The 27,743-nt window shown below is 35.2% G+C and overlaps 3 protein-coding genes across 5 annotated transcripts in view; 1 reads left to right on the top strand and 2 right to left on the bottom strand.

The window, feature by feature from the left end:
• Window positions 1-900: 900 nt before the first annotated feature.
• On the bottom strand, window positions 901-26,818 carry LOC127865885 (transcription factor A, mitochondrial-like). Of its 2 annotated transcripts, XM_052405929.1 has the most exons (7): window positions 26,696-26,818; window positions 20,117-20,235; window positions 19,871-19,941; window positions 13,958-14,092; window positions 6,592-6,687; window positions 5,894-5,953; window positions 901-1,246 (listed from the first exon to the last, which is right to left on the bottom strand). In XM_052405929.1, exons 1-7 carry the CDS (start codon window positions 26,776-26,778, stop codon window positions 1,079-1,081), a joined length of 732 nt encoding a protein of 243 aa, XP_052261889.1. In that variant the 5' UTR covers window positions 26,779-26,818; the 3' UTR covers window positions 901-1,078. The 2 variants fall into 2 exon arrangements, with proteins under 2 accessions (XP_052261889.1, XP_052261890.1); XM_052405930.1 differs by lacking the exon at window positions 13,958-14,092.
• The window catches only part of LOC127865884 (FAS-associated factor 2-like), an 88,937-nt gene continuing 65,938 nt past the window's right edge, over window positions 4,745-27,743 (bottom strand). The window contains exon 7 of the transcript XR_008042808.1: window positions 4,745-5,726. The gene's annotated coding sequence lies outside the window, so the exon portion shown is untranslated. The remainder of the gene's footprint in view (window positions 5,727-27,743) is intronic.
• The window catches only part of LOC127865870 (follistatin-related protein 5-like), a 52,273-nt gene continuing 51,347 nt past the window's right edge, over window positions 26,818-27,743 (top strand). For both annotated transcript variants that reach the window (XM_052405894.1, XM_052405893.1), the window contains exon 1: window positions 26,818-26,911. The gene's annotated coding sequence lies outside the window, so the exon portion shown is untranslated. The remainder of the gene's footprint in view (window positions 26,912-27,743) is intronic.

The raw sequence follows: 27,743 nt of genomic DNA, 5'->3' as shown, positions 1-27,743 counted from the left end.
CCTCCCAGCATACCAAATATGAAGTTGCTATGTAGTGTATATAAAATGAGCGATTTTGACACATATATTTGACCTTTGACCTTGAAGGATAACCTTGACCTTGAAGAATGACATTGACCTTTCACCACTCAAAATGTGCAGCTCCATGAGATACACATGCATGCCACATATGAAGTTAATATGTTCATTATTGCAAACGTTATGGCAAATGTTTGACATGCTATGTACAATAGTTAAAAAGGTATAGGCATTTTTAAGTATATGACCTTGAAGGATGACCTTGACATGTAACCAATTAATACATTGAGCTGTATGAGTAACACATGCATGTAAAACATTAAGTATCTGTTTAAAGTGGTATTGACGTTTTGGCATATTTAATATAAAAATTGACCTTTGTAAATGACCTTTGATCTTTCATGATGACCTTGACCTTAACATTGTACAAATTAAAATGTGCAGATCCATATGCATTTGAGAAGTTGTTACGAAGTTAAAGTGTATAGTAAATGAGAGCTTTTGACCCATATATGTGACCTTGAGGGATGACCTTGACCTTTCACCACTCAAAATGTGCAGCTTTATGAGATACACATGCATGCCAAATATCAAGTTGCTATCTTTAATATTGCAAAAATTATGGCAAATGTTAAATTTTGACGCAAACCAACAAACCAACAAACAAACCAACAGACATGGCATAAACAATATGTCTACCAGTATATACTGGGGGACATTAAAATGTGGCCTCTATATTGTGGCCTCTATATTGGTTACGAGCTAAAAGCTGAGCTGACCACAGATGACTATGAGCATTGTGCAGGTGAGCATACAACAATCATGTTTGGTTAAGAAGTGTGTATGTTACAGAATTTTAGGTATAAAATGTTATAAAACATATGGGTCATGACTTTTTTAATTTGAGAACACATGAGTCACCTTCACAAATCTAGGCTGGTACACAAAAGTGATCAAATACAAAACTTAATGCACACATTGCTTAAAAGCAAACGATGGAGATCACAAAAACAGACCTGAAATACAAAATATGTAAACATAAAGTGCTTTTAATTATTTGTCATTTCTTGTGCCATTTCACACCTAAGTTGTTTAGTTTGTTTCTAAATTGTCCACGAGATTTGTTAGGGACCAAGTGTGCCTTGCCCTCAGCCACCATTCTGGCCTCCCACTCCTTTGTATTAATATAGTATACCTCCAGTTGTTCTTTATGACTGCAGAAGTATGCCTGAAAAAAACTTAAATGCTGTTCAATACAGAAATTAGCATGATTGATGTTAAAATAGTAGTGATTTGTGAGAAGCAAACGATGGCTGGTTGATCTAAAGGCTTTTCATATATCCTTTTTTGTATGTAGTATAATGAATAACAGTCCAGTTCTAAGTTTGCTATGTAGTGTAATGATTTACAGTCCAGTTTCAAGTTTGCTGTGTAGTGTAATGGTTTACAGGTCAGTTTCAAGTTCACTGTGCTGTACAATGATTTACAGTCCAGTTTCAAGTTTGCTATGTTGTACAATGATTTACAGTCTAGTTTCAAGTTTGCTATGCTGTTTAAGTATTTAAAGTCCAGTTTTAAGTTTGCTATGTTGCATAATGATTTACAGACCAGTTTTAAGTTTGCTATGTTGTACAAAGATTTACAGTACATTTTCAAGTTTGCTATGTTGTACAATGATTTACAGTCCAGTTTCAAGTTTGCTATGTTGCATAATGATTTACAGTCCAGTTTTAAGTTTGCTATGTTGTACAATGATTTACAGTCCAGTTTCAAGTTTGCTATGTTGTATAATGATTTACAGTCCAGTTTTAAATTTGCTATGTTGTACAATGATTTACAGTCCAGTTTCAAGTTTGCTATGTTGCATAATGATTTACAGTCCAGTTTTAAGTTTGCTATGTTGTACAATGATTTACAGTCCAGTTTCAAGTTTGCTATGTTGTATAATGATTTACAGGCCAGTTTCAAGATTGCTATGATGTATAATGATTTACAGGTCAGTTTTAAGTTTGCTATGTTGCATAATGATTAATAGTCCAGTTTCAAGTTTGGTATGTTGTATAAGTATTTAAAGTCCAGTTTCAAGTTTGCTATGTTGCATAATGATTTACAGACCAGTTTTAAGTTTGCTATGTTGTAAAATGATTTACAGTCCAGTTTCAAGTTTGCTATGTTGTATAAGTATTTACAGTCCAGTTTAAAGTTTGCTATGTTGCATAATGATTTACAGTCCAGTTTTAAGTTTGCTATTTTGTATAATGATTTACAGTCCAGTTACAAGTTTGCTATGTTGTATAATGATTTACAGGTCCGTTTTAAGTTTGCTATGTTGCATAATGATTTACAGTCCAGTTTCAAGGTTGCTATGTTGTATAATGATTTACAGTCCTGTTTCAAGTTTGCTATGTTGTATAATGATTAACAGTCCAATTTCAAGTGTGCTATGTTGTATAATGATTTACAGTCCAGTTTCAAGTTTCCTCAGTTGTATAATGATTTACAGTCCAGTTTCAAGATTGTTATGATGTATAATGATTAACAGGTCAGTTTCAAGTTTGCTTTGTTGTATAATGATTAATAGTCCAGTTTCAAGTTTGGTATGTTATATAATGATTTACAGGTCAGTTTCAAGTTTGCTATGTTGTATAAGTATTTAAAGTCCAGTTTCAAGTTTGCTATGTTGCATAATGATTTACAGTCCAGTTTTAAGTTTGCTATGTTGTATAATGATTTACAATCCAGTTTCAAGTTTGATATGTTGTATAAGTATTTACAGTCCAGTTTAAAGTTTGCTATGTTGCATAATGATTTACAGTCCAGTTTTAAGTTTGCTATGTTGTATAATGATTTACAGTCCAGTTTCAAGTTTGCTATGCTGTATAATGATTTACTGGTCCGTTTTAAGGTTGCTATGTTGCATAATGATAAGTGTGCTATGTTGTATAATGATTTACAGTCCAGTTTCAAGTTTGTTTTGTTGTATAATGATTTACAGGTCAGTTTCAAGTTTGCTATGTTGTATAAGTATTTAAAGTCCAGTTTCAAGTTTGCTGTGTTGCATAATGATTTATAGTCCAGTTTTAAGTTTGCTATGTTGTATAATGATTTACAGTCCAGTTTCAAGTTTGCTATGTTGTATAAATATTTAAAGTCCAGTTTCAAGTTTGCTGTGTTGCATAATGATTTACAGTCCAGTTTTAAGTTTGCTATGTTGTATAATGATTTACAGTCCAATTTCAAGTGTCCTATGTTGTTTAATGATTTACAGTCCAGTTTCAAGTTTGCTATGTTGTATAATGATTTACAGTCCAGTTTCAAGTTTGTTATGTTGTATAATGATTTACAGGTCAGTTTCAAGTTTGCTATGTTGTATAAGTATTTAAAGTCCAGTTTCAAGTTTGCTATGTTGCATGATAATGATTTACAGTCCAGTTTTAAGTTTGCTATGTTGTATAATGATTTACAGTCCAGTTTCAAGTGTGCTATGTTGTATAAGTATTTAAAGTCCAGTTTCAAGTTTGCTATGTTGCATAATGATTTACAGTCCAGTTTTAAGTTTGCTATGTTGTATAATGATTTACAGTCCAGTTTCAAGTTTGATATGTTGTATAAGTATTTACAGTCCAGTTTAAAGTTTGCTATGTTGCATAAGGATTTACAGTCCAGTTTTAAGTTTGCTATGTTGTATAATGATTTACAGTCCAGTTTCAAGTTTGCTATGCTGTATAATGATTTACAGGTCCGTTTTAAGGTTGCTATGTTGCATAATGATAAGTGTGCTTTGTTGTATAATGATTTACAGTCCAGTTTCAAGTTTGTTATGTTGTATAATGATTTACAGTCCAGTTTCAAGATTTCTATGATGTATAATGATTTACAGGTCAGTTTCAAGTTTGCTTTGTTGTATAATGATTAATAGTCCAGTTTCAAGTTTGGTATGTTGTATAATGATTTACAGTCCAGTTTCAAGATTTCTATGATGTATAATGCGTTACAGGTAAGTTTCAAGTGTGCTTTGTTGTATAAAGATTAATATTCCAGTTACAAGTTTGTTATGTTGTATAATGATTTACAGTCCAGTTTCAAGTTTGTTATGTTGTGTAATGACTAACAGTCCAGTTTCAAGTTTGCTATGTTGTATAATAATTTACAGTTCAATTTCATGTTTGCTTTGTTGTATAATGATTTACAGTCCAGTTTCAAGTTCGCTATGTTGTATAACAATTTACAGTACAGTTTCTGGTTCACTATAAATAATATCTCATCTCTGAAAATTCCAAAGCAAAAAAATACTTACATAACATTATAATCTGCACAGTTATACAAATATTCACAGAAAATGTAAGAATGAAGGTTATTTCCTAAACACATAAACATAAAATAAACATCAATTTGAAACCCAGTTCTAGCAGGATTGAAACTTATGGCTACAAAATCGTACACAATAATGGAGGCCACAGAACAATACATTATGTTAAAATCAGTACTTTAATTTCCTTTATTAACATATATATGGATTAAAAACTAACTTCTTATATTCTACACCCAAAGGTGTTACCGTAATAGAACTTATAAAATAATTGGTATGAGGAAAAAATTATTAAGTTGTCCATTAATTGATTTCTTAAAAAGCATGTAATTTAACCAAATATAGTTGGGGGTGGGTGGGGGGGGGGGGTTTAAGAACTATATACCAAATTAGACATAATTACACCCCTTGAAAATATTAAATTAAATAAAACAAGGGCTTTTTGTAAAACATGCATGCCCCCCATATGGGCTCTCAGTTGTAGTGACAGCCATTTTGTAAATATGTTTTTTGTCACTGTGACCTTGACCTTTGACCTAGTGACCTGAAAATCAATAGGGGTCATCTGCGAGTCATGATCAATGTACCTATGAAGTTTTATGATCCTTGGCGTAAGCATTCTTGAGTTATCATCCGGAAACTATTTTACTGTTTCGAGTCACTGTGACCTTGACCTTTGAAGTTAAATGATCCTAGCCATAAGCTTTCTTGAGTTATCATTAGGAAACCATTTTACTATTTCGGGTCACTGTGACCTTGACCTTTGACCTAGTGACCTGAAAATCAATAGGGGTCATCTGCCAGTCGTGATCAATGTACCTATCAAGTTTCATGATCCTAGGCATAAGCGTTCTTGAGTTATCATCCGGAAACCATTTTACTATTTCGGGTCACAGTGACCTTGACCTTTGATCTAGTGACCTCAAAATCAATAGGGGTCATCTGCGAGTCATGATCAATGTACCTATCAAGTTTCATGATCCTAGGCATAAGCGTTCTTGAGTTATCATCCGGTAACCATTTTACTATTTGGGGTCACCGTGACCTTGACCTTTGACCTAGTGACCTGAAAATCAAAAGGGGTCATCTGCTAGTCATGATCAATTTACCTATAAAGTTTCATGATCCTAGGCATAAGCGTTCTTGAATTATCATCTGGAAACCATTGTACTATTTCGGGTCACCGTGACCTTGACCTTTGACCTAGTGACCTTAAAATCAATAGAGGTCATCTGCTAGCCATGATCAATCTACCTATCAAGTTTCATGATCCTAGGCATAAGCGTTCTTGAGTTATCATCCAAAAACCATTTTACTATTTCGGGTCACCGTGACCTTGACCTTTGACCTAGTGACCTCAAAATCAATAGGGGTCATCTGCGAGTCATGATCAATGTACCTATGAAGTTTCATGATCCTACGCCCAAGCGTTCTTTAGTTATCGTCTGACAACCACCTGGTGGACGGACCGACAGACCGACATACCGTCATACGGACCGACATGAGCAAAGCAATATACCCCCTCTTCTTCAAAGGGGGGCATAAACATATATCAAATATCTGAACCTGTTTTTGTTGTTTGAATCTCACTTCATTCCATTTTATTCTACACTCTTGGATGATTGTCTGAAATAAAATAGAAAAAAAATAATCAAATAGCCCTTTTTAACAGCAAAAATGTCTTGATAAGCATAACTTTTTACTTAATTTTACATATTATTTATAACAATTGTGATCTGCAATGACTCAAAACAAAAACTGGTAGATGTTTTGTATTATAAAGGACAATTAAGATTGCTGGTATATGATGGAGGTTAATATGCCTCAATCACAAATAACCCAGGCGCCGGATGTGTCTCCAGGCATCCGGAAGACAGGACTCGTCGGAGCCGCTGCTGTCCGATGAGTGACAGAGTTTAATACATTATTTAAAAATATAGACTGATCACTGTCCGATAAGCGATCTCTATTCCTTCCCGGGCTCGACGTCAGTTTATATTTAAAGTGAGAGTTCAAATTTATTCGGACGCTGCCCATTGCTATAAAAAGACCCAGTGTCTTTGTGATAAACGGCCAGGCGCCAGCCATATGAGCGTAAAAATACGTCGTCCACTGATGGGACGGTGATCGGTCACTATTTGTGACTGAGGCATTAGACAACACACAGGTCGAAGTGGCTTGGGCTGTGGTCATTTCTTTCAGCAGACCTAAAACTATACATGAAGTCTTGCTAACACGCTATTTTATAATGCAGACACACTTACATGAAATGGTTTGGTAGGGTTCTTTGTTTTCTCTTCGATCAGGTACATGGTAAATGATGGAAAGGGCCTTTCAGGTTTCAAATTATTTTTCCACTCCTTTAAAAGATAAAGAAGACAATTGGATCATATATATGTATAAAGGATATTATGAACTGCAAGTGCAACTTTGAATATGTTATTAAGCTTACTGGGTTACAGCTCAAATACTATCTATTAGTAAACTGTTCATCAAACACCATGTGTGGCCACCTCAAGTAAAAGGTTAAGTATCCCCTGACTACACACATGAAGTCCACTTTACACCATTCAGGTACAAGTAATAACTGCCACCTAGTCTAACAAAGTCTAATTCTTTTTTTATCAAGATTGCGTTGAATACCTATGGCTTCCTTGTCTAAGCCTCACCTTTACTCGGTCAGTTTCCAGGGTAGGAACAGTTTTTGGTGCCAGAGAAGAATTTGAGAAAGCTACCATTGTGGGAATGGAACCTGAGATGCTGACACCTATTGATAACTAGGAGGACACAATATGACCTATGCCACCGCAATATGTTGCTGTATCATGAAATGTTGTGGTCACAATCTGCATAAGTTTGTTTAAGGTTTTAGTAAATATTGGTTTTGCTTCACAAAAATGCAAAATCATTTTTCCAATAAAAGTTCAAATAACTGTTATGTTACTGTTATTATTTGATGTATCATTTTCAAACTTGGAAGAAATACCTGTAAGATAGAGCTAACAAGATGGCCATGATGGCCCTGAATCGCTCACCCGACTCATTAAGATCAGATGAAAACTATGACCTCTATTGTCTACACAAGGTTTTTCTATGATTTGACCTAGTGACCTAGTTTCTGACCCCAGATGACCCAAATACAATCCCAATCCAGATTGCATCAAGATGAACATTCTGACCAAATTTTATCAAATCTGATGAAACTGTGATCTCTATTGTCTTCACAAGGTTTTTCTATGATTTGACCTAGTGACCTAGTTTTTGACCCCAGATGACCCACATACAATCCCAACCCAGATTTCATCAAGATAAACATTCTGACCAAATTTCATAAAGATTGGATGAAAACTGTGACCTTTATTGTCTACACAAGGTTTTTCTATTATTTGACCAAGTGACTTAGTTTTTGACCCCCAGATGACCCAAATACCATCACAACCCAGATTTCATCAAGATGAACATTCTGACCAAATTTTATAAAGATTGGATGAAAAATGTGACCTTTATTGTCTACACAAGGTTTTTTCTATGATTTGACCTAGTGACCTAGTTTTTGACCCTGATGACCCAAATACAATCCCAACCCAGATTTTATCAAGATAAACATTCTGACCAAATGGATGAAAACTGTGACCTCTACTGTCTACACAAACAAATTGTTGATGAACGCACACATGCATGCACGCACGCACGCACCCACGCATGCACCCAGGAACAACAGACGCCGGACATCACACTATCACATAAGCTCACCGTGTCACTTTGTGACAGGTGAGCTAAAAAGGCATACTCAATGTATGCGTATGAGTAATTGAAATGTTTTATAAACATGACAGCCATGAGGGCAAAAAGGACACTCATCTGAGATCACAAGTTTTCACTCCAGTCATATACGGAAAACTGCCCCACTCCTCACACACAACTTTTTTCAGTGAATTCCGATCATTTTCCAAGGACACTGAGATATCTTGAGAAAAACTTGTAAGACCATGCTTTAATAAAAACATTCTTGTTTGCAATTTCCAACACAGTTTCGCAACGATTTGCATGTTCAAGTTTTCCTTTAGGTTAAGGGTTGTCTTTGATACACAAGATAATTCTATTTCTACATTTCTATACAACCTTTTATAAGCAGGTTTATAGATGTTAAGACAAAGTTGGGTGGGTAAGCAAAGGCAAAACACAGCCATTTTTATTGTTGGCCTAAGATTTAACCCTTCGCTGATAAGATATGTATTTTAATGCATTTGTAGTCCCTTAGAAAGTTAAATTTAATTAAATAACTTTCTTACTAAATTCAAGTTGCAAAGGTTTCATTTCCAACCCTAAGATACTGATGAGCAGCAAACAGCATAATACCTGAACAGACTGCAAGTTACTCGCAGGCTGTTCTTGTTTAATGCTTGTTGCAAAAGCCATTTTCACTTTGCTTCTTATGGGGTTAAGGGATCTGATATGACTTGGTGCTCACAGGGTTTCACTAAAGCCATATTTTTCGACGGACCTGAACCAGGTTCAAATTTTGGCATGATATTCATGGCAAGTTTATTGATGACTAGGCCCACAAGATGTGACTTCTAGTGTTCAGAAAGTTTCAAAATAGTCATGTAAGGAACAATGCCTGCACCCATTAGACCAGTACAGATTTATCAAGGTTATAATAAAGCCATGTAAGGTAAACTGATCTGCCACTGGCAGCAGTGTTTTTCTATGGACCTGGACAATTTTCTAGCTTGCTTGACATATCATTAAAACAAATGTTAAGAACAAGTATCATGAAGCTTGACCGCAAAGCATGACCCGATTTTGAACAGGGAGAACTTATCAATTAGGCAATAAATGTGGTCTCTAGAGTGTTAACAAGGTAAATATTGACTACAGATTACACATGACCAACAAAGGGAAATAGGTTTTTAAAAAAGCTTACCATGAGCACGTTGCGCTAAGCTAATCGTAAAAATACACTTGAACCATGTTTATGATCACCATTATTTTATGATCACATAAACATATTAACAACATGTGTATGATCATAAAAACAGAATGAACCATTTATATTTACTGATGTAAAACTTCTGCTGTGCCTGGTTTCTAAATATGACCATTCTGCTATTATTGGCCACATTTATTCAAATGCCTAAGTTGTCTTATAAGACTTGTTTTACTGATAGTTCAGCAGACCTGTTTACCCCATTTTGTGCCGATCAGTAGTTTTAGAGTACTTTATCAGTAGTTTGGAGTAGTTGTCAGTAGTATTCACAAAATTTAGTTGTAAAGCCCATAAAACACGTGGTTTACCCTACAAGACCTGTATTTATTGATTGTCACAAGAAGCAATACTTTAAATTAATGCAAAAAGACATCTTAATTGGAAAAAGCAGTTTTTTTATTTCTAAAGTTTATCTTTAATGAATCAGAATACTAGACTGGATATTTAAATGTTCTGCAATAAGCATTCTTTTACTAGTACAAGCCGTGTAATGTATCAGGATAATACAGAAACATATACTAAATGGATCTGCAATGAAAACTCTTTGCTATTATAGCCCATCAAGTGTTTCAGAACAATATATAACTGAACAATGAATATATTAAAGACTTATTTTATAATTATACGACACCACGTCAATCTTTCACAACGACATAAAACAATCGGACATAACTATCATAAGTTCATCTATAGGGCATATACCTTTTGCGATCTTTGAATCTAAAAACATCTGTTTAAGTGTCAGGCACAACTTATTCACAGTGATAACTGGCAAGTTCAAGTCGGCCACTAGTCCACACATTAATACCTCTGCTTTTGTTACTTAATATGTAGAATTGGTTGGTTTCGTTACAAAACTCTCTATTGACTTGTTTTTATCTTTTAACTTCAACAAGTCCTGATGATTTTTACTTTGGACGTGTCTTGTGCAATCGTTTAGTCCTCCATGGGCACATGAAAAATCCCAGCAGCAGATATTGAAACGCAAGAAGCAGTCTCCTTTAGCAGAATGCGCGAGGCATGAATAGGTTTCTGTGTAGTTTGTCTTAAACTTTTGATTATTCTTTTTACAAATATAAATAACATAAACTTCATCATTTTCCAAATTCAATTTTTGCTTGGAGTTTGAGGACACCATTCATCCGGGTATCAATCGCTATTAGATCTAATAAGCTATAATTGACAATGACGATCATCTAAGTACCAAAACGTAATGGTTTGAAGGAAAGAGAGACGAAAACAGAAAAAATACTCGGAATAAAAACAAAAAATGATTTTTTCGAGTAAAATTGTAGTTTTTTGTGGCCTATCTGTATTGCGGAATTCCTTTTCTAAATTCTTAGAAACAATGGCGAATCTGTAGGATTAAACAGGTCTGGTTCAGGAACTTAGTACATATTTAAACTTATGTTAATCCTTTCCTGGACTAGATATCATGGTGAAACATGCATAGTTAAAAGGATAAATTGGAAATGGTTAATATCTCTTTTATGAGTTAGGCCACTCAAAATTGATTTGTTGGTCTAAAAATAAAAAATAAAAGTTGAAGATGCGAGCTAAAAAAAATAAATTGTTTTTGAAAACAGTAAAATTCTCGAGCGAGCAAAGAGCGAAGAATATTAAAAAAAACACATTTCGATAGAAAAATATTGCATTATCAAGAGATACAGGTTTAAACAGCTATGTTTTACATTCAAATCAATTCTTTTATAAAGAATATGTATTGACCTCATATTTATAGGAGTAAGTTGCATATGACCTTTGACCACGAAATATACATGTAACCACATCATTATATTTGTTTGAAGTTTTAAACACTGAAAGCTGTGAAAAGGTATACCGTGTTGCAAGCTGTGAAAAGGTATACCATGTTGCAATAGCACTTGAAGAGGTACAATCATCAAAATAATAATGACAGACAGTCGGATAAAGGCCATGCATATAATCAAGTGTCGCTACCTTATTTAAAAGGGGCATATCGATGGCTAGTACGGTATTGTATTTATCTGAAATAAATTTATACATTACAAAAAACGTATTTGATGTTTCTGAAATACACAGACCTAGCTGTTAAACGTGTTCCGTCAACCATGTATGAAAACAAGAGGACCAAGATGGCCCTTGTTCGCTCACCTGAGAGCAGTCGGTTCATTCAATCTTTACAAAATGTCAAACTTGACCTAGATATTGTCCAGACAAACATCCTAGTCAAGTTTCATCATCATTTCATCTGCAAGTTATGATCAATGTACCTATGTAGTTTAATGATCCTAGGGGTAAGCATTCTTGAGTTATCATCCAGAAACCATTTTTCTAAGTTGAGTCACCATGACCTTGCAAGCCATTGTGTGAATACTTTTATTGGCACTGTGACCTTGACCTTTGACCTAGTGACCTGATAATCAATAGGGGTCATCTGCGAGTCATGATCAATGTACCTATGAAGTTTCATGATCCTAGGCATAAGCGTTCTTGAGTTATCATCTGGAAACCATTTTACTATTTCAGGTCACCGTGACCTTGACCTTTGACCTAGTGACCTGAAAATCGATAGGGGTCATCTACGAATCATGATCAATGTACCCATGAAGTTTCATGATCCTAGGCCTAAGCGTTCTTGAGTTATCATCCGGACACCATTTTACTATTTCGGGTCACCGTGACCTTGACCTTTGACCTAGTGACCTGAAAATCAATAGGGGTCATCTACGAGTTATGATCAATGTACCTATGAAGTTTCATGATCCTAGGCCTAAGCATTCTTGAGTTATCATCCGGAAACCATTTACTCTTTCGGGTCATCGTGACCTTGACCTTTTACCTAGTGACCTGAAAATCAATAGGGGTTATCTGCGAGTAATGATCAATGTATCTATGAAGTTTCATGATCCTAGGCATAAGCGTTCTTGAGTTATCATCCAGAAACCATTTTACTGCTTTGGGTCACCGTGACCTTGACCTTTGACCTAGTGACTTAAAAATCAATAGAGGTCATCTGCGAGTCATGATCAATGTACCTATGAAGTTTCATGATCCTTGGCATAAGCGCTCTTGAGTTATCATCCGGAAACCATCTGGTGGACCGACGGACCGACATGAGCAAAATAATATACCCCCTCTTCTTTGAAAGGGGGGGGGCATAATGAGAAAACTGCCCCCCTAATGACCGGAACCATTTTTTAACTCAACTGTCATATCAAGGAAACAAATGTTCTGAGCAAATTTCATGAAAATTGGGCCAAAAATGGACTTCTACTGTGTTCACATCTATATACATATAGAGAAAAATGCCCTGCCCACTGGCAACCATGTTTTTTTACCGATCCCGACCATTTTCAAACTCGTCCAAGATATCAATAAAACCAATGTTTTGACCAACTTTCATGATGATTGGGCAAAATTGTGACTTCTAGAGTGTCTTCAAGGTTTCTCTATAACCAAATAGGGAAAACTGCCACTATATACATATAGAGAAAAATGCCCCGCCCACTGGCGGCCATGTTTTTTCACCGATCTCGACCATTTTCGAACTCGTCCGAGACATCAATTGAACCAATGTTTTGACTAACTTCTATGATGATTGGGCAAAAATTGTGATTTATAGAGTGTTTACAAGGTTTCTCAATAGCCAAATAAGGAAAACTGCCCGCCCAATGGCGGCCATGTTTTTCAACGGATCGGAACCACTTTTGAACTCAACCAATATCATTAAGACAAACATTTTGACAAAGTTACATGAAGATTGGGCATGAAATGTGACTTCTACAGTGTTTACAAGGTTTTTCTTTTTTTTGAACTAGTGACCTAGTTTTTGACCCGGCACAACCCAGTTTTGAACTCGGCCGAGATTTCATTGGGACAAAGCTTCTGACCAAATTTTATAAAGATGGGACAAGAAATGTGGCCTCTAGACTGTTTACGAGCAAATGTTAACGGACGGAAGGACGGACATACAATGGACAAAGACAGGTCACAAAAGCTCACCTGAGCAATCAGGTGAGCTAAAAATTATAAAACATTGTCCCTGTGAAACTTTTAGAACCAGCATTTAATGATTTTATGTTAATTTTTTGTTCACTTAAAATGTGTTATAAGAAAAATTCGCTTACATATAGAGAAATAACGCCCATATGCCCATTAAATAAAGAAAAGGTAAAAAAAATCTTACGTCATGTTTCCCGATGTTGTTTGAAATTGAACATGCTTCAACGGTAACTGCTGATAGTTGCATGTTCGAACGTAAACAAACACATTCAAATAAGTCACAGAACATAAAAGAGGTGTTAATATTTTTAAGAGTTGGCTGCAGCAACTTTTCACCGCAATTTGTTAAAACGGCCACAAAAGCAAAACATATACTGCCTCGTGCAGGAAGCCATTTTTTCTGGTCGTCTGCAGTTATCGATTAAAAAAGTTATGAAACACTATATTTGGCATTCGTATTCAGCGTCAAAATTATTTCTGCTAGATCGCGTTTTTTTCACACAAATTAAAAAAACATGCGCTATGGTTACAGAAAGACAAAAAAATGAGTGCATGCGGTAATTAAAAAATTTTTTTTTTGAAAAATAGGTGCGGCATATCTGACAACCAACAGATCAATTTGGATTGGCCTTATCAATTCAATTTTGTTTACTCACCTTTTTCAACATGCTAAGTGATTTCCTTTTCTGCCTTTCAGTCCAATCATCTTTCATTTTCTTTATATCTGTATCAGACAAGGATTCTTTCCACTCTTTTAATTTTTCATCAAAATTAGCTTTTTGTTTATAATACTGAAAAAGAACAAACAAGACTATTGTCAAGCAATATAAGTCCCCTACCGGTTCCACCATTGTCAGAAATTCCAGATTTATATATATATATATATTTGTTGCCATAGCAACCAACATTTTTTATTTAGGAATAAAATGAAATGACGTGCATAATGTCCATATTGCCATCTATCCATGTTTCAAGGTTCATGAAAAAAATATTAAGAACTTTAAAAGTTATTGCAGGATCCAGAAAGCCACCATTTGCAGCAGTATTTCTAGTCTATTTGTTGCCATAGCAACCAGAACTTTTGACATCAGAACGAAATGAAATGACATGCATAATGTCCATATTGCCATCTCTCCATGCTTCAAGTTACATGAAAAAATATAAGGAACTTTAAAAGTTATCGCAGGATCCAGAAAACCACCATTTTCAGCAGTATGTCTAGTCTATTTGTTGCCATAGCAACCAGAATTTTTTATGTTGGAACGAAATGAAATGACGTGCATAATGTCCATATTGCCATCTATCCAGAGCTCCAGATAAAAATTTGGTCAAATTCTTATTTACTCCCTATTTTAAAAATTAATTCTTATTTTACCCCCTATTTATAAAATTAATTCTTAACACTATATTACCAAATAAGTTTTATTCATTGTTTTTGACACAGCAACAATCCAACATTTTGGTTTATAGTCTTGGAAAAGCCTGGCTTCCCACCCCGTTTCTTGCTTTCCCATAATCGGACAGCTTTTTCTGGCTCAAATGACCCCACATCTATCTTGCTCATCTTGCTTTTTTTGCCTTCCACGCTTCGATACACCGCTTCGGTCGGCCATTTTGATTTTTTTATTTAAAACGGTAACTGACACTTCGGCTTAGGTCATAAAGGCATTTTTGGTCGCCGTTAAAGTCATATCAAAAATAAATATTTAACATAAAATTTTAATGACATTTTGAATAGGTATATTGTATATTACTTGTGTATAAAAATTAGTGTAATTAAAAAGGTACAATAAACAGTAATGACTCGCCTGCAATACCACGAGAACAGAATCGAGACCGTTTGGCCTTAAACCGTTCTTAGGTGTGGCCCTTTCTCACAGCAAACGCTGGAGTGACGTTGACTTAAAGTTGCATTGTGTCACACCAGTCTTACTGACAATAACGTAGTGACGTCACCATCTATGTATAGAATGCTTAAAGTTGTAGTTTTAATTGAGCGCCTAGACGAGTCAGAACCGGGATGAAATGTTTACCGTATATAATTTGCTACTGGAAGTTTTACGCACGTTCGAAAATGTCGAATTCGTGTTTTATTTTTTCAATGCGTAACTTTACGCAAAGATTTTAAATCTAAATCGTTATTTAAGAAATTTAATTCGTTTTTACGCCTTTACGCATGTTATCTAGAGCACTGCATCTATCCATGTTTCAAGTTTCATGAAAAAATATAAAGAACTTTAAAAGTTATTGCAGGATCCAGAAAAACCACCATTTTCAGCAGTGATTTCTAGTCTATTTGTTGCCATAGCAACCATAATTTTTTACGTAGGAACGAAATGAAATGACGTGCATAATGTCCATATTGCCATCTACCCATGTTCCAAGTTTCATGACAAAATATAATGAACTTTTGAAGTTATCGCAGGATCCAGAAAAGTGTGACGGACAGACAGACGGAGACAAAACCATATTTTTTTGTTTTTAATACTGAAAAAGAACAAACAAGACTATTGTCAAGAAATATAAGTCCCCTACCAGCTCCACCATTGTCAGAAATTCCAGATTTTTTATATATATATTTGTTGCCATAGCAACCAAATTTTTTTATTTAGGAACAAAATCAAATGACGTGCATAATGTTCATATTGCCATCTATCCATATTTCAAGTTTCATGAAAAAATATTAAGAACTTTAAAAGTTATTGCAGGATCCAGAAAACCCCCATTTGCAGCAGTATTTCTAGTCTATTTGTTGCCATAGCAACCAGAATTTTTGACGTCGGAACAAAATGCAATGACGTGCATAATGTCCATATTGCCATCTATCTATGTTTCAAGTTACATGAAAAAATATTAAGAACTTAAAAAGTTATCGCAGGATCTAGAAAACCAACATTTTCAGCAGTATGTCTAGTCTATTTGTTGCCATAGCAACCAGAATTTTTTACATCGGAACGAAATGAAATGACGTGAATAATGTCCATATTGCCATCTATCCATGTTTTAAGTTTCATGAAAAAATATTAAGAACTTTAAAAGTTAGCGCAGGATCCAGATAAACCACCATTTTCAGCAGCATTTCTAGTCTATTTGTTGCCATAGCAACCATAATTTTTGACGTAAGAACGAAATGAAATGACGTGCATAATGTCCATATTGCCATCTATCCATGTTCCAAGTTTCATGGCAAAATATTTATTACTTTTAAAGTTATCGCAGGATCCAGAAAAGTGTGACGGACGGAGGGACACAAAACCATAAGTCCCCTCCAGTGAAACCGGTAGGGGACTTATTAAGCATGATATAGAATAAGGATAGAGCATTACCTTGTGAAGCATTGTTTTAATTGACTAGTGTCATGGGAAAATTGGTCTTATGTCATATGAAAACAGCCAACTCCAGACCAGTCTATGACAAGCAGTCTGGTCAATAGCTACCCTATCCACTGTAAAGTCAAGATTTCTGTTTTTATAAGAGGAAATAGTTTCTCCTGACCAGACTGTTTTTGACTTATTGAGAACAAACAATTACCGGAATCCACATTTATCCTAGTTTACCTTGACTACATCTGCAATGCAAAATTAAGTTTTGATAAACAGTTTCTATATTTGTACTAACATGACAAAAGCTCAATGTGTTATCAAAACAATAAGTAGAATCCAGTCTTCTTTGTTCTTTCTTTTTTTATATAAAACCTTATACTCGGCATTAATTTATTCTCTTAAAACTAAGCGTAATCCATTTTGCTATTTTATCCTATCTGAATAGCTTATGTAAAATAGCCACTTACCTTGACAAATTTCAAACAAGAGTTAACAAGCAAATTCGTTGAATTGATATCCCCCGCCAAACTAGAGCTTTGTCACAGAAAATTAATTTTTTCAAGATACAAAGGGCCATAACTCCGTTATTAACAGATGGTGTGCAATGCCATTTGGCGTGCATCATCCTCTTATCCATTATATATACTCGTACTAAGTTTCAATGAAATCTGCCAAAGCACTTCCAAGATATGGCTCCTGACACAAAAGTGCTGGCTGGATGGACAGACAGAAGGACGGATGGACGGACGGAAGGACAGACAACGCCAAAACAATATCCCTCCGCCTTTGGCGGGGGATAACAAACCTGGACTATTGGGTTATTTCAAGGGGCCTTTTCATGTTTGGGTAAATTGACAAAATTCAAAAAAATAGTTTCAGATTCGCAAATTTTTGTTTTAGTTATGATATTGTGAGGAAACAGTAATATTGAACATTTACCATGCTCTAAAATAGCCATTATATGCATCTTTTGACTATTTAAAAACCCGAAAATTATTTAGCGTTGCAACGCGAAACGAATTAATAATTTGGAGAGTTCTGTTGTTGCCGTTATATTTTGTGAAACTTCAAGGATTGCTTATATAAAGTATAAAATACATTAGGCGGTGTATTCAGACGGATGGCCGAGTGGTCTAAGTCGCACACTTTTTACACCAGGAGTCCAGGGGTCAGTTTGAATGAATTCTGAATTCCTGAGAAATAAGCATACTAAACAACAATCCTTACTTAATAATACATGAACACAAATATAAGAATAAAAAGCCCTTTCATTTTGAAACTCGAGCTTTTGAACGTAAGTTCAATGTGGGAAATACATAATTTTAATTTTAATAAGATTCGTAAAGTCCTTCTAAGAAACTAGCTCAAAAACAGTACCCTGCCAAAATGGTGTTTTATAAGAAAACATAAACCTGCCTTTAACCTCCTATGTTGACTATACCTACACAAAAGATTGAATTGTAAAATGACCTTTATTTTGAAAATTTTCAAACAAGAGTCGCCAAAGTAGGCCAATAGGTTTATTTCAATATGGGGTTTGAATGAAATTCCTCAAGCCTTTCCTATGAAACTATCTTACAGAAAAATGTTTAACCCAGCTCAGAAGCAGACACAAGGCTGTGTAGAATAGTTTGCCCCTTCCTTCAAAAGTCAAACTAACAAGATATGTGTTTATCAGAAACACTATGTCCCCTTTTGCACCGCTTTGAAGCAATATATTTGATCTTTGACCTTGAAGGATGACCTTGACCTTTCACCACTCAAAATGTGCAGCTCCATGAGATACACATGCATGCCAAATATCAAGTTGCTATCTTGAATATTGCAAAAGTTATTGCAAATGTTAAAGTTGGGGCAAACAAACAAACACACAAACCAACAGACAGGGCAAAAACAATATGTTCCCCACTATGGTGGTGGGGGACATAAAAATATATTTTAATTCAAATTATGCACCTTTTAATACTATTATATTAGATACATTTTCCATAATCTGTTGGTATTTGGGTGGGACGGCTTATACCTAATTAGCCAATTATCTTCTACACACAAACAATTCTGAGGAAGCTATACCAAAGAGGGCGTCTGTATGAGTTATCCTAGGGGTATGAACAAGGGGAACTCAAAACCCATTTGCCGCCAGTGACGTACAACATTTTGAGGATAAGGTCAAATAATCATGCATCATTAAGTATTTCTGGATGGTTATGAGTCAGGACTTGGATTTGATAAATTGACTGCATTGTACATAAAAAAATCTCTCCTTTGTTTCTCTTCCATCTGTCATCACAGTGTTATTTTTTGTTCAAAATTGGGCCCGGTATAGGGCCTCATTCCCAACAGACAAAAGTTTATAGTTTCCCCAAATGGGACCTAGAAATTTCCAATTGAAGGTAAATTAAAAATATTGTTAAGTTTTTATAAGACATCAACATTTTGTGCATATCCCAACCAACTATTAAGTTCAGCCTAAGTAAACACTGAAAACACTTTAATCCTCTATTTTGATGCATTTTTTCGCAAAACAATTTTAGTCAAAGCACCACAAATTATAACAATCCAAAGTGACCATGCCCCATTCCAAAAATGGTGTAAAAACACTGCATCATGATGTATTAAATTTCTTCAAATACTGATGATGGGCCTTGTAATCCAGTCAAATTTAGAATTATCGACATTGATTTGTTGGTGTTGCAAACAAGCCAGAATACATCTTCCCAGCAGTAAGGAAACACTTTCTTTAACCCATTTATGCCTAGTGGACTCTCCCATCCTTCTAAATTGGATCAATTTATTTTCAAAATTAGGGATGTTTAGTATATTTATTTCTATATTTAGAATATTTCTTACAGAAATTCCTTTTAGCAAACACCGCAGACCCTGATGAGACACCGCATCATGTGGCTTCTCATCTGGGTCTACGCTTTTTGTCAAGGCCCTGTTTTCTAGACGCTAGGCATATATGGGTTAATTCCATTGTTTATAAGGTGTTATAGTCATGACATACATTTAATGATAATTTAAGGATCTTTTTAAAATGAATATTATAGGACTTATACAGTTGTACTTGTGTTTTGTTTAATGATGTCAACAAATTTGCGGGGGAGGGGGGGATAAAAAAATAGCCTATTATAGAAAAAATGGGAGCCAAAACCCACCAGCGTTATACTGAATTCTGCGTTATAACGGATCACTTTATATTGAATTTACAGTGTACACAATTCACAGAATAACTTGCAAGTCTACCTCCAGTTCTGATTCAGAGAGGTTCCTGTACAGTTCAGATGCTCGTTTGCATGTCTGCTTTCTTGTGAAATCTGAAAATAATATAAAATAATTCAGTTTAGATTGATCCATGATACAGAAGAGGTTCTGTAACTAAAGTGTCATTATGTAACAATGTATTAAATGAGTTTTGCATAACTCTTTAGAGAAATCAATTGGTAAACTCTTTGTTTTTTTATATAGGTAACACAATCAAAGTTTATATACTAGGATTCTCTTCCTTAATTTGTGGTGACATCTCAGACAGGAACACAAAGTATTCATTCCTGGGCTTCTTAGGTCGACCCGAATCATAATTCATGACTTGTGTGGATGTGAGTCTGCCACTGAAAACATAAATATAGAGTTAAATTAAGCTCTTTTGGTCATTGTCGGCTTGGGTACTACTTAAATCTACCCCGAGTACTCTTAAGTATACTTAAATGTGCCCCGGGTACAGAAAATATACTAACATGTACCTGGCAAATAAGACTGTAACCGAGTATTATACCTGTCTTAAATCCGATGTTTTAAAACGCGCTACGGAATACAAAACAAAATTCTCTTTGAAAAAAAAACAACTTCCTCAACATACTTTTTGAGCAGGAGTTTTGATAATATAGAGCCTATTTTACAGAAATATGAACATAATTAATTTTAAAAAAAATAGCCAACAACGACCAATTTAGCGTAAGAATTCCCGGGTACGTGTTAGAATATTTACCATACCTGGGGTACATTTAAGTATACCTAAGAGTACTCAGCGTACATTTAAGTAGTACCAGAGCCGATAATTACCAATTGAGCCATTATTAAGTATATTCTAAAACATATGATTGCAAAATGTGGCTGAATACATGTGGGTTAAGTCTTGTCCCAGTGATGCGCCTGTGTAATGAATGAAGGGCAAAACTTTGAACCTAAAGAGGATTTAATGTTAGAAGAGAAGAAAAGACTTAAATATATATGTGAACTTTAAATTGCTAAGCTCTTCTTCTTTTTCTACTGGTACAGCACTCCTTCTAAATAGACGATTTTGTGCCGGCGCTTATTAGTTAAGCAGTGAAATCTGTACAAAAGGAGCTCAATTGGGTGTTTAAAATTGTTTACATTGTGTGTACAGGTGGATAAGGGGGACACTGATGGCCACAGGAGTAAGGGTTTTTAATAATTCTACTGTGGCTGCCTCATGTATGTCGGGAGGTCGTGAATTCCATTGTATTACTGATCTTGGGTAGAATGAGAATTAGTAAGTCTTTTGAAGTTTGTATGTGTCTAAAACAAAGGTTACTGCTGAGTCTGGATCGGCGGTCGACAGGAACAAAGAGATTATCTAGAGGAGAGATGGCAACTGTGTGGTGGATAATTTTATATAACATGATAAGACGAAATTTTGTTTCGCTCGTTTTAAGAATGGGCCTCATTTTATGTTTTAATTGATGTTGTTATTATATTGGATTATCGGATTTATATGCACATTAGAAAAGCGGTATGTTTTCAGTTAATCGATACACATTTTCTTCTTTCAATTTCACACCCCTGCAAACGCAATACACACAATGGGTAAATTTTTCAGATTAATGAATGCAACACTGTGTGAAATAATTACATTTGTCAGTGTTTAATTGCTTTCACAGGAGGGCTTTTGTCCGCCCCCGTTTCTCATGGGAGGGTTTTGTCCGCCCCTGTTTTTTCATGGGAGAGTTTTTGTCCGCCCCCTATGAAAATGACGGGAGGGTTTTGGCCCGGAGGGGCTTTGTCTGTATTCCAGCTTCAATATCTAGTTGGAGGATCTGGGCGTCAGAGAGGTTGTTGATATTTTTGTACATGATGTTATCATCTGCAAAAAGTCTTAGGGTGATATGTTTTATATAATCAGCAAAGTCGTTTATATATATCAGAAATAAAATGGGCCCCTAGACAGTGCCCTGTGGGACTCCTGAGGTTACAGGTACCTTGTCTGACATATGGCTCAAAATAAATAACTCAATATTAGACAATAAAAAACTCAATATAAGACACTTAATAAATTTAATGGCATACTTCAAATCCTATCAAAATGAACATTCTGGGGCATTATCCCCTCATTTGGTCTGCGGACCATGTATAATTTTGTATAGGAATAGAACTATATATTATTGAAATTATATTTAAAAATTTGCATTAGGCCCGGTCCTTCACAGTCAAAAAAAATGAAGAAAGTAGTCCGGATGTAAATAAATATCAACTTTGGTTTATTCCGTCTGTTTCCGGAAACTAGAAAAAAAGTAGACACGATCTATAGTCTGTTTCTGAAAATACTACAGTTTATTCCATCATTATTTGAAATAAACTTACCTTATTTGCCTTTCCAATTAATTCATATAAAAGCATCTATTGTTTATAAACCTCCCGCCGATGATGTTGTGTTTCCATCTCAAATAGAACTGCATGTCAGTGAAAATAATATGATCTTATCTAAACATGAAACCTCATTAAACCTTGACCGAAAACATTTAAATTGTGAACTGCGGTTTACACCCATAGCGCAGTGTGGTGTATTTACTGTAAGCTCCGTCGACGCTCATTAGCCATGCAAGCCTGAGATTATTTGGTCTGCGCTATGGTAATTCTGCAGCAAGCGGACCAAAAGAGTTCCTCGCCTCTATATAATACTCCTGTTAATTGGTCGGCCCATTCATAATACTTGAAAAATCTTAATCATTTCATTCTAAAATCTTTAAGACACTTCCCCCAAAAAATATCAAACCCCAGCCTGAAAGGCCCAAAGTTGCTCACCTGAGATAACAAGATATTATTGGGACACAACTTCTTACCAAGTTTCACGAAGATCGGAAAATAAATGTGGCCTCTAGCGGAGTGTTAACAACGTTTTACTATAGCCATATAAGGAACAATGCCCCGCCCCCTGGCAGCCATGTTTTTCAACCAACCAGAATCATTTTTGAACTCTTCCAAGATAATATCGGGATGAATCTTTTGACCAAGTTTAATGAAGATCGGACAGTAAATGTGGCCTCTAGAGTGTTAACAAGATTTTACTATAGCCATATAAGGAAAAATGCTCTGCCCTTTGGAAGCCATTTTTTTCAAGCAAACATAATTATTTTCGAACTCATCCAAGATATCATTGAGACCAATCTTCTGACCAAATGTCATGAAGATTGGACAATAAATGTGGCCTCTAGAGTGTTAACAAGGTTTTACTATAGCCATTTATAGCCATATAAGGAAAAATGCCCCGCCCCTGGTGGCCATGTTTTTAAAGCAACCAAAACATTTTCAAACTCATCCAAGATATCATTGGGACAAATCTTCTGACCAAGTTTCATGAAGATCGGAAAATAAATGTGACCTCTAAAGTGTTAACAAGGTTTTACTATAGCCATATTAGAAAAATAGCCCCGCCCCGTGGTGGCCATGTTTTTCAACCAACCGGCATCATTTTTGAACTCGTCCAAGATATTACTGGGATGAATCTTCTGACCGAGTTTCATGAAGATCGGACTATAAATGTGGCCTCTAGAGTGTTAACAAGATTTTACTATAGCCTTATATACATGTAGCCATATAAGGAAAAATGCCCAGCCCCTTGGCGGCCATGTTTTTCAAGCAAACGTAACCATTTTCGAACTCATCCAAGATATCATTAAGACAAATCTTCTGACCATATTTCATCAATATTGGACAATAAATGTGGCCTCTAGAAAAGAAAAATGCCTCGCCCCCTGGCGGCCATGTTTTTCAACCAACCGGCATCATTTTTGAACTCCTCCAAGATATCATTGGGATGAATCTTCTGACCAAGTTTCATGAAGATTGGACAATAAATGTGGCCTCTAGAGTGTTAACAAGATTTTACTATAGCCATATATAGCCATATAAGGAAAAATGCCCCGCCCCTTGGCAGCCATGTTTTTCAAGCAAAGGTTACCATTTTTGAACTCATCCAAGATATCAGTGAGACAAATCTTCTGACCAAGTTTCATGAAGATCGGAAAATAAATGTGGCCTCTAGAGTGTTAACAAGGTTTTACTAAAGCCATATAAGGAAAAATGCCCCGCCCCCTGGTGGCCATGTTTTTCAACCAACCGGCATCATTTTCGAACTCGTCCAAGATAGTATTGGGATGAATCTTCTGACCAAGTTTTATGAAGATCAGACAATAACTGTGGCCTCTAGAGTGTTAACAAGATTTTACTATAGCCATATAAGGAAAAATGCCCCGCCCCTTGGCAGCCATGTTTTTCAAGCAAATGTAACCATTTTCGAACTCATCCAATATATCATTGAAACCAATCTTCTGAACAAATTTCATGAAGATTGGGCAATAAATGTGGAGTCTAGAGAGTTGACAAGGCAAATGTTGACGCCACACAATGGACAACGGACGACGGACAAAAAGCGATCACAAAAGCTCACCATAAGCACGTTGTGCTCAGGTGAGCTAAAAATATGACCCCCCCAAAGAAACACATTTTCCGGTAAGTTCCTCTCCTTGCATGATGGATAAATGATGGATGTAAAAGCATCGCGTTCGCTATATATATACTACCGTTATTTGGTTCGGACCAAAAGAGATCTTCGCTTCTATATATACTCCCGTTATTTGGTCCGCTCATTGAAAATACTTGAAAATGTTAATAATTTTATTTTAAAATATTTAACACACTAACCCCCAAAAATACCAAGCCCCAGTTTTAAAAATATGACCCCCCAAAGAAACCCTCTTTCCGGAAAGTTCCTCTCCTTGCATGATGAATAAATGTTGGATGTAAAAGCATCGCGCTCGCTGTATATATACTCGCATTATTTGGTACGGACCAAAAGAGTATAATTTATTTTGATTATTTGATCCTCTTATTAAATATACAATGAAATGCTGATAGTTTCCTTTTGCCCGCACCAAAAAACAAAAAGACAGTGCTCCAGCCAGCTTTTCAAAATAGAGGGGAGCTTCCCCAAAAAAGGCACATTTCACGCGTAATTTTGGAATATAGGGCATTTGGTTATAAATATACTTAAGTATATACTTTGGTTATACTATATACTTATTAATTGTAAACATTAGTGCATTGGATGACTTCACCAATTGTATGCTGTTCCTCATTTTGTGTAATGAAATTACAATAAATATATTACTATCTACATTGGCGCTAAGGAAAACAACTTAGTAGCCAATTTCCTAACTGACTTGGGCTAGCATCCGACTTCACGCATTAGAGATATGTAGATATCATATTTCTTTCCGGTGTGTGTGTGTGGGGGGGGGCAATTTTGATGTTTTTTAATCACCCATCATCATTGAACTGCATGTTAATCTTTCAGGTTCCAGTTTCAGCATCAGTGGCCTTTTAGAAGAAAATGAAATGAAGAAAACATGAAATAAATTCAGGGGTTTCGCTGGGTCAAAAAAACGTTGTGACTGTCACTACTTAAATTCGTTGCTTTAAATTACTTTGAGCCGATGTTTGTCCACAATAATAATATTAATTAAAACAAAATCTATATTGACAAATTTAAAGTCTTAACAATGATCAATGTCACCATGAAGTAGCATCCAGTCTGGAGATTAAAATGAAACATTGTTATTGTTAATAATAGGATATATTTATTTCACAACACGTTATTTCAACTAATGTAAACAACGTTGACAGTTTTGTTAGGTCGCGAAAATATATTTCACAATATCAACATTACAATTTACTTGCAGAGTGATAAATCCTCCTTCCAAACAAGTTCTTTATTTGTTGAAATAACAACTGTCTGCCCCTATTCATGTTAAAATTCATCATGATTGAGGACAGACAGTGTTTTAAAGTTCAAAAATAACATCCAAACACAAATATGTTTTCCATGCTGTAATTTCGGACTAAAAATTAACCGCATATTCGCATTTAAAAAGATGATTAATTTTCAAATGTTAATAGGTATTTTGAATTAAAAATCACTATTTTTGCAAAAAAAAATATATATAGCCAAAGAATTCAGAAGTTTAAAAAAATCAATAGTGCTGAGTTTGATTTCATTCGAGTGTGATTGTGCCTAACCAAGTGTGACCTCAGAGATAATCTTTCACAGCATGTTACTATCATCTGCAACAAAAGGCTAATTAGTGATCTGATAACAAACCAGTGCCTTGGGGCTTGTTTGTTCACAATGATGTTGACTTAATACACCCCAGGCAGTCATGTAAGGGTGTTATCTGTGTATTTATGTCCATGTTACTGGCGATTTATACAGCCTTAAAGCAGGAATTGAGAGATTAAAAGGGCATTTGACAGAAAAATAGAGGGGCGCTTTTTAAGTGGGCCAATTTTAGAGGGGCACAGCGCCCCTCTATTTATTGTTCGCTGGAGCACTGACGAGAGTATATTAGAATACAACTTTTTTCTCAAAATATGTTCAATTAGAGTATAAACTGCATTTCTGAAGAAAATGATGAAACAGACTATACTATCGTAATAACTATAATACGGTATTCTTACGCAAACAAAAATAGGACATAAAAAATATTATATTCTTGTGCTAGAGAAAAATCAACATACTAGTTACCAAAGAAGCATCAAAGATAGTTTGGTCCGCGGACCAAAAGAGGGAATAATGCCCATTCTGGTTTAATTCATGTTCATGCTTAACTTAAATACGGAAGTCAACCAATAAACCTTGGTTTGTGTCAATATCCGAAAAACTAACTGTCCGAAAGTAATCAAGTATGATGGCATTCTTTAAAGTCCTTATTTACTGCATAACATTAAAACACATGCATTCATCTTCAATACTGAGAATAAAAAAAGGAGTATTACCAATACAATGTTAATTGTGACGATCGTGTCTGTAATCGCAAACATTTCCTTAAAAACAAAGACTTCAACATGGGCGCCGCCATTTTGGGTCAGACTGTTCAAGTTGACCTACCCAGAATCGATAATGGAACATTCTAACCGGCTGCTGAGTCTGATCATTCTGCAAGCATCGCTTCGGTGAAAAGCATCGAATAGAGGTCTATGGATTATAGACATGTAAGTATACATTAAGGAATATGATTGAGTTTTCATCTCTCAAAATATATTTTCACAGTTCAAGTATCTAGTATAGTTGATGGAAAATTATGTGTTTCATAGTTAATTGATTTTATATTGATACATAATTGAACAAGTGGTATGAGAAAATGGTACAGGTAGTCCTTAAGCAAGAGCAATCAATGACTATTGATTATGAATTAATTATGATTCAAACGTATGGAAGCTGATGTGCAGTGTTTAACACCTGAACGGCATTGCATTTTTTAAATAAAGATTCTTTTGAAATAGTTCTTCTTGAATGCTTTGAGCTTTTATGAAAATATACTTAAAGGGATCTTTTCACGCTTTGGTAAATTGACAAAATTGAAAAAAGTTGTTTCAGATTCGCAAATTTTCGTTTTAGTTATGATATTTGTGAGGAAACAGAAATACTGAACATTTACCATGGTCTAATATAGCCATTATATGCATCTTTTGACGATTTTAAAACCTACAAATTATAAAGCGTTGCAACGCGAAACGATTGAATAATTTGGAGAGTTCTGTTTTTGTCGTTAAATTTTGTGAAACTACGAAGATTGCTTATATAAGGTATAAAATACGTCATGCATGTGTACTTGGCGGAATAGCTCAGTAGGCTAAAGCGTTTTTACTTCAGGACTCTGGTAGGGGTCACTGGTTCGAAACCTAGTCCGGGCAATGTTCTTTTCCTTTTTTTAATTTTATTCTTGATTTTTTACTGGAGCTTTTACGATCCAATGTTTACATTTATCGATATAAAGCATTTAATGAATAAGTTAAAAAATGCCAAAATCTGTGAAAAGGCCCC

Source organism: Dreissena polymorpha, chromosome 2, assembly GCF_020536995.1.
Source record: "Dreissena polymorpha isolate Duluth1 chromosome 2, UMN_Dpol_1.0, whole genome shotgun sequence".
Taxonomy (NCBI): domain Eukaryota; kingdom Metazoa; phylum Mollusca; class Bivalvia; order Myida; family Dreissenidae; genus Dreissena; species Dreissena polymorpha.
Note: the sequence above shows the minus strand (reverse complement) of the source record. Positions and strands in the feature narration are given on the sequence as shown.